Source organism: Electrophorus electricus, chromosome 15, assembly GCF_013358815.1.
Source record: "Electrophorus electricus isolate fEleEle1 chromosome 15, fEleEle1.pri, whole genome shotgun sequence".
Lineage (NCBI taxonomy): Eukaryota > Metazoa > Chordata > Actinopteri > Gymnotiformes > Gymnotidae > Electrophorus > Electrophorus electricus.
Window position 1 is genome coordinate 6,443,432 of NC_049549.1, and position 10,127 is coordinate 6,453,558.

General features: G+C 39.0%; 1 protein-coding gene across 3 annotated transcripts; it reads left to right on the forward strand.

Moving 5' to 3' along the window:
- Window positions 1-255: 255 nt before the first annotated feature.
- Window positions 256-9,609, forward strand: ndc1 (NDC1 transmembrane nucleoporin). 3 transcript variants are annotated; one of them, XM_027008593.2, is made up of 18 exons: window positions 256-418; window positions 1,085-1,205; window positions 2,506-2,607; window positions 2,773-2,947; window positions 3,351-3,483; window positions 3,654-3,762; window positions 3,850-3,901; window positions 4,033-4,165; window positions 4,369-4,461; window positions 4,577-4,658; window positions 4,942-5,106; window positions 5,437-5,697; window positions 6,545-6,657; window positions 7,022-7,072; window positions 7,795-7,858; window positions 8,123-8,223; window positions 8,304-8,464; window positions 8,822-9,609. In XM_027008593.2, exons 1-18 carry the CDS (start codon window positions 380-382, stop codon window positions 8,883-8,885), a joined length of 2,019 nt encoding a protein of 672 aa, XP_026864394.2. In that variant the 5' UTR covers window positions 256-379; the 3' UTR covers window positions 8,886-9,609. The 3 variants fall into 3 exon arrangements, with proteins under 3 accessions (XP_026864394.2, XP_026864395.2, XP_026864396.2); XM_027008594.2 differs by lacking the exon at window positions 7,022-7,072; XM_027008595.2 differs by lacking the exon at window positions 2,506-2,607.
- The last annotated feature ends 518 nt before the right edge of the window (window positions 9,610-10,127 follow it).

A 10,127-nucleotide genomic window follows, 5' to 3' on the forward strand; every position in this document is an offset into this window, starting at 1 on the left:
TTATGAATTACTTTTATTTTACATATTTTCCTTGTTTATTAAACCGCATACCATATTTAACTTATGAATTAATTGATTTAATTGGAACTTGGCGAAGTCAATAAAGGCTGACGAAGGTAATTTAATATAAGAGCCGCATATTTCTTAGGCTCAGTACAAAAACCAACAATATCGAGGAACACCTTAGCTTGATCAAAGCGGCTCACATTTCACTCAGGCGTTATTTTAAACACTTTACAGAAGGTCCTCGCGAGGTCCTTCGAATGTGTGGCGCGGAATGGTTTTCATGCTTTTCCATACGCTGGTGACTTTTTTCCAGGTTTCTTTCTTTCTTTTTTTTTACTTACAGTTGAAGTTCTCCTGATATCATTATGATAAAATGTTTTCTGTTAGTCAAAATTGCTGGTTTATACGAAAGGTAAGGCTCGTGTCATAAGACGTTTGTAAAAAGGCATAACACTTTTCTGCTCCGCTAAGTTAGCTCGTGTACCAAGGCTTGTTAGGGTTCATGCTGGGTCATGTACTGGCCAACCTAGCTGGGTTATCTATCATTAGCAAACTCTGCGAGTTGCTAGCCAGCTAAATAATATATATATAAATTTGTTGCTTGCTAGCTTCTCTAGTTAGCTGCTAGCTAGTAATGTATTTGTCCACGAGTGAGCGGACTAAAGTAGATGGCTAGTTTTCAGTGGTATTAGCAACTGCGGTCCATGTTAGCTAGCCAACTGGATGTGTAGCTAATTAAGAAAGGAAAGTATTAGCTAGTACACTAAATAGTAAAGTAACCGCCTAGATATGATCATATGGATAGTTACTAGCTATGTAATACTAAGTAGTCACTACGTTGAGTGTTATTTTTAATCAGTATATCCCAATCCCTAGAAAGTTTGCCACTGAAACATGCTGGCCAGTCAACAAAACTTTTGTTTTTTAACTTTTGGACTTTGCAGCCGAGAGCATATGTTGTCTTATATTGTCTTAAAGATTTAAGTGGCAAGGTATTTAACGCTAGATAACTAGCTAGCTAACTACTGACTTAATAACGCAACACTGACACCTAAGCGTTCTGTTTTCTTTTTTTCAGGTTGTTACTTGGAGAGCTGTAGCCAGTATTGCGTGGTCGGTGCTGCTTCTGCCTGTCACAACAACACTTTTTGTGTTTCTTGTTAGACTTAGTTTATTCCACCCCGTCCAGTGGATTGCAGGTACACACTTGGCACTCTTAACAACTGTGTACCTCATGCAAAAATCACCAATGGATTTGTTTTTTGCCATATACAGCTGTTTCCCAAAGATCATGTGTGGACTAAATCTGATGTATGATTTATGCTGTGATTATCCTGAATGACAGCAGAATTTAACATTTTACTGTCCTGCTCTACTATGGCAATCTAAATTGCAACGATAGCAATTCAAGTTTCAAGTTCAAATTTCAAGTTTGATTTATTTGTCACATACATAGTCATACACAGTATAACTGGCAGTGAAATGGTTTGAGAGTGCTCTGTCCAAACTGAGGAAAAAAAACAGGGGTGTATAGGGAAATATATATAAAATATTAACAATTTATGTGGTCTGCTATGGCCTGACACACTATGATGCTGCCCAGTGACTTTGTATATAGTAACAAGTTGTTCTTTGATTTCAAAATAATTTACATTTAACATTTTGTAATTTTGATATCAGTAATGATCTGCACAGGGGAACATCTTCCATTGCAACACCAAACAGTGCAACATCACCTATCATGACATGTATTCTATTGTCTGTCTTACTTTTGATCTGCTACTGTTAGTCATGTACTGAACTGCTTTGTTGAGCACTTTTAAGAGTTATCTATTTATTTATTTATTTATTTATTTATTTATTTATTTATTTATAAAGTCAGGTCCAATCACTTGTGACCTTGAGAATCTTGATTGACATCACGAGCAACAAAACGAACTTTGTTTCCCTTTGCTTGGCCTTAGCAGCTCCACTACTAATAAAATAGTGATACATTTTCCTTTACTGCTCTTTGAAAACAAAAGTTGCTATTTTGACCCTTTGTCAGCATTTTTTGAGAAATGCTTCTGAAAAAAAGGTTTAGATTTGTAAAGAAATTTAGGATGGTCAGATATATTCACAGTTCTTATATAGGCGAACACTTGTACAACAGCTTATTGAACTTGGCAGCTTTTGCCAATGTGACGTGGCACGACTTATGTACATCTTATGATCAGACTTTACAACAAAAGAGATTGTGCCATGTCAGAAATTGACACCCAAGAATCAGTGTTGCAACCTGACTTTACAACAAAACAACAAGAAATCTAAGAGAAGAATTTTTAAAAATCTTGCATGAAGCCCAATGAGTTACAGAGTACAGAGGTGAAATGCTTGTTTATGAATATGAACATTGCAAAAGGCTGGCTTCGTCTTCTTTTTCTGTCTGGCACAATCTATAACTAATTGAAATATGTAAGGCATTTTATGTCCAAGTTGCATTAATATGTCTTGTTGCAGAATGCTTTGCTCTTTTGACTGCCCCAAGTACCATCTTTCCCCTTTTCCTGCTTTCTGGAGTGGTACTTGTGATTGGCTTTTTCAACTTGAAATATTACACAGGTATGGAATGGTTGGTCTTGGTATGGAATGTTCTTTTGTATGTTTAACTGCATTGTTATTAAAATCTTCCAGGATTGCTGGTAAGGCCCTTGTGAATATATATATATATATCTCTGAGGATATAAAGTACGAGTGTTAAGCTGGAATTGCATGGGTGTCTTCCAGTTGTCCCCTCCATCCCTTGCTCGCGAGTGGCTCTCCTGGCAAAATTGCTTCACCCACGGCAGTGCGTCCACTCACTGGTACACTGCGCTGTCGGCATGGTGGTGATGTGGTGCGCCTCCGTCATCGCTGGCGTCCGGTATCGTACTCTCAGCTCCCCTTGTACTGGAAGTGAGAGGTCAGCAGTTTATTCCCCTCTGTCACGACCTGATTTAAGTTTGTCTTGTATGCTGTAAAACTTTTCAGCAACACCAGAGGCTCAGGTTGCATTGATCGTATCTTAATTATGGGTAATACACGAGTTGCTGGGGCTAGGGCACGTTTGCTGATAGTTTGTTCACTGAAGGCAATCTTATCTGTAAGGAGCTAAGTGGGTGCAGGTTCCTGTTTGAAAGAGGAGATGCCTTTTCAAGTCAGATACTTTTTTTAGAGCACACCAACCTTGTTTCAGGTCAAATGTACTTACAGGACATACTGAAAACATTACATTAAAATATTGATAAAATTACTCTGAATAATGGGTGCCTTTTTGGTGGCTGGAAAGATGCATTACTGATAACTTAATTTTGTCTTGGCTAAAGTGGCAGTGTTCCTGAGACATGTCTAAATGAGTATCACCTGTTCTTCCTACTGGCTGGAGCTTTCATGGGATACAGTCACAGTTTCCTGGGAGTGGTCCAAAACATGAACTACGTGTCCTTTCAGATCATACTGGTATATTAGATTTTGTTTTGCACCTGCTACTTGCTTAATGAATAATTGATTTGACCCAAAAACTGGTATATTTGCCACATAATACAGAAATGTTGAAACCAAAAAGATGCATTAAGTAATGGTTGTGAACTTTACGTGCCTCTGTCTGTGTCCATCTGTCTATCCCATAGCAATATAAGTACATGCGCTTTAAGGGATCTCTGGCATCTGTGGTGAAATGCGGTGCCCTTCAGTCTTTACATTCAGTGAGGAATTATGTTGCCCTTTACTATTTCTTTGGTAAGCCACAGTTATGATTGAGCTACTTAAATATTATATTTCAAAATGAGTACAGAGTTAAATAATTTATATTGTTTTGTTTCCTAGGACATCTTCCCAGGGCATGGATCTTGAACATGCTGAATCTTCAGATGGACAGGTTAAAAAAATATTTTTGAAAGTGTTTTTTTTAAATTATTATTATTATTTTTTTTTTTTATAAAGTGCAGAGATGTATGAAAGTAGACCTTGTATGTAATGTGATGTGTCTGTGCTTCAACTTCATTTTAGCGCTCTCTGTTCCTTGGACTCCTTGGCTGGGCTGCTGGATCCCTCACTGCTGTACCACCTTTGGATTAGTGGTACCTTCTTGCTGCTCACCTGGTACATCACTGTGCTGCTGTTCAGGATCTATGTCACAGAGGTAGTGAGCATTAATTAATCTTTAGCTTTTCTAGTAGACACTTTGTGTGCTTGTTTGTATACTTTACCATTCCTTGCGTTGGTTTCTCCTTGCGTTGGTTTCTAGTAAAGGCTGGGCTTCTGACCTGAATCCCACCAGTTAGATGATGGTCACAACTGTGCTGTTCTCTCATAATAAAATGGCAGATTATTCTGTGTCTTTAGCCTTACAGATTCCCAGTACAGTCCACATTTGCTGAGGACACAGACCAGTGTCTTCCTAAAGTCCTGACTGAAAAGGATGTCTTGGTTATGAAGGTAACCACCATTATTAAAACAAACAGTGTGGCGGTGGTGTTTAACATCCTGACCAGGACTGAGATTACTACATCATGTAGGTTCTCTTTATGACTGGTTGTACCCGTGTTGTCAGTTCCTGGCCCTGCAGGATCTGGCTTTGCTGGCCCGGTATTCCCCTTCATGCAGACAAGAAGTCTTCAGTCTAAGTCAGCCAGGTACCATCATTGTTTCTTATTCTTGTCCCACTTTGCAAGAACAGTTTCATTTCATATCCTTCAATTTCTAATCATATCGGCTAATCCTTTAGCCTCATGTAACGTTACAGTTTTGACCAGTATATCGTCGATGATTACAGATCCCTTTATTTGCTATGTTTATTGACGTTCATGAAAGGTCCCTAATTTTGCTGTCACATAAAATGCTAACTCATCATAGCAACCTCAAGAGCAGAGATGATTTATTATTTTTTAAAATAAAACCAGAAAGTCACTGTTGCAGGTGGCCACCCTCATAACTGGAACGCCATCAGCAAGGAGTGCCTGGCGCTCTTGGGCGAGTTAACTCAACGCCTTGTTGCTCATCATGATACCGTGGCTTCCAATGGCCGAGCGAAGCGTCCATCTGTCAGCAGCGATGCCAGATCTGTCTCCTCAGGGAACTCGGGTAATCTAATCCCAGCCGTAGCAAAGATAATCCCAGACTTCAGACGTGAGTCAAGTTCAACTTGGCTTGAACTATCTTGGTTTGGTGTCATATTAAAGCCACAAGCGAGAAGTTAACAACATATTCATTTCATGCTTCATAAACTACAGCTAAATTGTCATTGTTTTAAGATATTGAGACACCTAGTCTACTTTATGGTCATACTGCCATGGTGAAGTTGCATTTGGAAAAATGAAATGCACTTAAATGGATATTCCTTAAATATAATGTGTATGAGAACAAAGCAATCCCCTCCGCTGGCTTTAAAGATTTGTGTTCTATTCTTTTCAGTGATGTCTGGGGCAGAGGACCTGCTGCAGACTCCTCATCCAAGTTCCATAATCAAGACCCCTGGCTCAGTCTTCAAGTCTTCCATGATGGGTTTGAGCAGCCCCATGACTGTCCCCTTTACGCCAGACCTGGAGAGCCCCTTCTCCAGCCCCGCCGTCCGCCGGCTGGCAGGGCACCAGGTGCCACCCTCACCCTGGTACGGCTCAGTGCAGAGCCCGCATGTCATGAGGAGAGGCCCCAAACTCTGGAGCACCTCCACAGGTGAGTGAGCTGCCACTTTCCTTACTATGTAGTACTGACCCTATGTGACTGGTTTCCATTGATAATCTGGGCTGGGTTTTAGAGTAGAATGCTCTGGACAGAAGTGTGTGTGCGTGTGTGATTGTGTGTGCGTGATCTCTTAGACAGCATAAGCCAATGTATTTGTACAGTGTGGCTCTATCTGACTCCAGCCCTGTATGATGTTGCCCTGTCTAGTCTGAAAAGTCAGGCTCTGTGTATTTATATGTGGCATTGGGTGTTGCTATTTTCAGATTGAACCAATTATGACTCACCTTCTCGGTGCCAGTGATCCTGGATAATTCTTTGTTGATCAGTAACCCGTGTTTGTATTGATCACAGGCACTAATGTCCTCCTCCATGTAAATTGCCATGCAATCTCATGAATGTGTCATGATACATGCACAGTTCTTGTAACGAGAAGTTAATAATTAATAATTAATTCCACAAGTCATTTAGTTGGTTTGTTAATTAATAAATTCATTCAATTACTTTACATTTTGCCCCTGAAGTGTGCCATAAGACTTATGAACCCATATGTTTTCCATTTACAGTAGATATTTGCACATAAATAATTCTAGAATTTCAGAGGGCTCAAATTTTGGATGCTGAATGAACAAACACCCTCATAAAGAAAACACCTTAACGACTAGTTTTGTGTGTGTGTGTTTTGTTTTTTTGGTTTTTTTTTGCATGGTATAGCACCTGCTAATAACGAGAAGTTATGCAATGAAAGCTGCAACAACACTCGTAGCAACTGGATTTGAGTTGTGGTCGTCATGGTTTGCTTAGCTTTCAGCAGCTGTCTGTCTGTCTCTGCTGATGTCAGACTCTCAGGCCAACGGCAGTCCACCACCAACCCCTGCTCCTACACCCAGCACTCTGCGTCCAGAACAGAAGTCCAGTTTCCTTGCCCAGTGGCTCCAGAACAGGAAGGAACAGGTAGGGGGCCCTTTCTGTAGAGGCTTACACTACGCATCTATAATTTACCAAGGGATCCTTTAACTTAACATTATCCCTTCCTAGCTGGCCTAAGCACACACTGCATTACACACCTTCACGTTCATTTATGTTCCTTTTACTCGTAATGAGTCTCGTCCATGGTAGACAAATGGTTCTTAAACTGATCTTTCAAACATTTATATTCAATATTTTATAAGATAAAATAAACACTGATTTCTTTTTGCACCAAGTTGCAGAAGATCCTAGTTACTCATTACTTTGAGATGACAATGACTTGTGTAGTTCATGCACATAAAATGAAAAATTGTTCCATCTTGTTCTCTTACTCCACATTTGTGCTCAGGTTAAAAGTTTCTTGACAAAGCGGGTGATGATAGCCTATTTATTTAATAAGGTAAGCAGGTAAGGCCTATGCATGTGTTGCATGAAGGAATGGTGGCATGAAAGTCGCATGTTGCATGGGTGAACAGGTGATGGTGGAAGTGTTTAGTCACCCTCTTCGTTTAGTATCCGTAGCAGTAGTGGGCTTTTCACTGTTTTAAATAACTGAATTGTTCATATGTTTTTTGTTTTTTTTTTGTTTCATGCAATGTTAAACTATGCAACTTGGAACTATGAAATTTGGCATGTTAAACTGTGCAACTGAAAAATCTGGTTCTAATTACTAATGTCTGTTTTGCTGTATTGTGAATACATATTTATTTGAAACACTTGCTGTAAAGTTTGAACTTTGTTTCACAGTTGTCTTTTTCAAGTAGCAAAAACACTTTTCCTTGTTGCATGGAAAACTGTAAGATGGTGCATGTGTGGGGCTTTAGCTTGGCTACTACAATCCATAAGTTTCCTCTTTTTAAGATGCTAACAAAAGTTGAAACACATGGATTAAAGTAAAAACCTGATTTACACAATACTCTCCCCACAATTTATAAAAGCCTTTGTAGTATTTGTAATATTTGCTATTCTATATTAAATGGTATTTTAGATCAGTTACTCCAAAGGTGTTTAAACTCCCCCCTCCCCCATTTTTTTTTTTTTGCTTAAAACGAATTATCTCTGATTTGCAGTTGGAAATATTGCTGTTTCATTCTATATAATTCCATTTCTTGCTCTTAACAGCTTCCAGAAGCTTCAAGCCAAGCTTTGTTTGCTGACAGCCAAGCTCACATTTGGGCCCTGGAAGGTCTGAAATCCTGATATTTTCACCTTTTCTGTGAATGGAACAAAGTACAGCCATAGACTCATGTTGTCTGAAAGTACAGTGTGTTACAAAAATTAAATTTTGTAAATAATGGACCTCGTTCTGACATGTAAATTAGGACAACTTCACAAAATCTTTTTCTTAGTGACCCATAAATGATATAACTAACTTGAAATTTTTAGAAAAGTTTATCTTGTTAACCTCTACCACCAAATACTGAATCTATTTTAAATATTTTTGTGCAAGGATTGTCTCATCTGGTGGCAGCTTCTTTTTCTGAGGACAAGTATGGAGTAGTACAGACTACATTACCCAGCATTCTCAGTTGCATGCTGACCTTGCAAGAGGTAAATTCAAAGTAAAAAAATGTATCAGATTCCCCCCCTCAGTTACCCCCGCCCTTATGCCATGTCCTTGTGTAAAAAAGGCTGTGGACAGGCACTTCAAGCTCCCTCACGCTTCTAGCAAGCCAGTGAAGACTACCTGCAGTATGGGAGACGCCACATACAAAACCCTCCGCTTTGCCTTGAGAGCGGCACTGAAGACGGCCATCTACAGGATAACATCCACATTTGGAGAGCACTTGAAGTAAGTTCTCTTTCCCACAGCAGCTTTCGATAATGCTGCTGAAGACAGTAACGTTCCCAGGTTGGCACAGAGGATAGTTGGAGTGGGGTTACAGCCAAAATTGGGCCGACTGGGGAGATCAGGGGTTTTTTTTTAAAAAAAAAAAGTATTTTTACAAGTTAGCATTTTTGTGATCATGAAATAAATTACAAGACTCTTGCAAATTACCTTTTGCATTAATTGCATTGCCTTTGATGTATATGAATTAGAGTAGCTTTTCACCTGAAGTAGTACTGGAACATTTATTTGCCACACAACCTCAGGCATGTTCTGATTGTGCGATCATATAGTACTGAAATCATGACATTCTGTTTTCAGTGCCGTCTGTATATCAGTGGAGCATCAGAAAAGACTTCAGCAGTTCATGGAATACAGAGAGTAGTGCATGAGCTACCCCTCCACTTTCTTCCATGTCATGTGCTATACAGATGCACTTCAGATGCGTTTGAATCGGGTCCCTTTGTGCGAGCTGCGGACATTAGGAGATCTCTAGAGAAACCGTGTAATTTGCCAAAATCATAAATGCAGGTGTTCATGCTGATGCTCAGTGGATCACTCGGTGCCTAATGTACTGTGCTTGAGTTGATCTGAATATATGATTCAGCTCCATGTTTTGTAACACAATAAGTTAGTTTTGTCTTCTTAGAGAAGTGTTTTGTTCCTCCTTTCTTTTTCTTTCTGGCATGGAAATTAAAGGTCAGTACTATCTGATGTGAAGATATTCTCCTAAATAACCCTAAAAGTTATTTTAGCAGATTTTTGGGAAGTTGATGAAATCATGATGAGGTTTGAATGTACTGCTCTACTTCACTAGGACTATTCCAGACACATCTCGGAAACAGTACACACAACTCGGTGGTTGTCCATCTTTGGCCGTTCAACTACAGTTTTTGATCTGTTTAACTGCACTTTGTTCTTGCTACAAGCGTCAAGACAGAGTATTCTACAGTTTACCATTGCTGTAGTTATGACTGGTCCGACTAAGTATTAACGTATCAATTTTCATTCCTTTGTAAAGAAATCTGATGGTGATGAGTGTCACATTTAAAAATACTTTGGTATTCTGGCTTTATTGAAAGTTAATAAACTTTTTTATGTGTTCTGTATGTTTTCCGTGTATACTTATCAGTCTGGTGCAATAATTAATTTCAGGTCCAGTAACTTTATTTCTGTACCGTATTACAACTTGCTGCAGGTGTCGCTGTTTTTTAGTTGCTTGGCGCCTGACGTTTAATACGTTTTTATGTGTATTATGAGCCGAAAGAATATATGAAAGTTAATTAAACTTCTGTGCAGTTTAAACTCATCTTGTGGCGAATGACCTTTTAAACGAATCAAGCCCATTTTAGTTAAGGAACAATAAAAAATATTTAAAACTATTAAAATGCATAAAACATCCCCCTACTAGACCACAGATTGACACATTTTATTCATATCAGGCACCCTTCTAAAGGAAAAAAAAGAAAGAAAGTTCAGATGACCTCCGTTATCAGTGATGTCCAAAAAATACATTTTAAGGTCCATGTTGTAGTTAATTTGTGGGTATTTATTTTAGGAGTTTACAACGAATTAACGTAAAGCGGATGTCACCGAATGTCCGTCGATATTTACGTTTCAATCTACT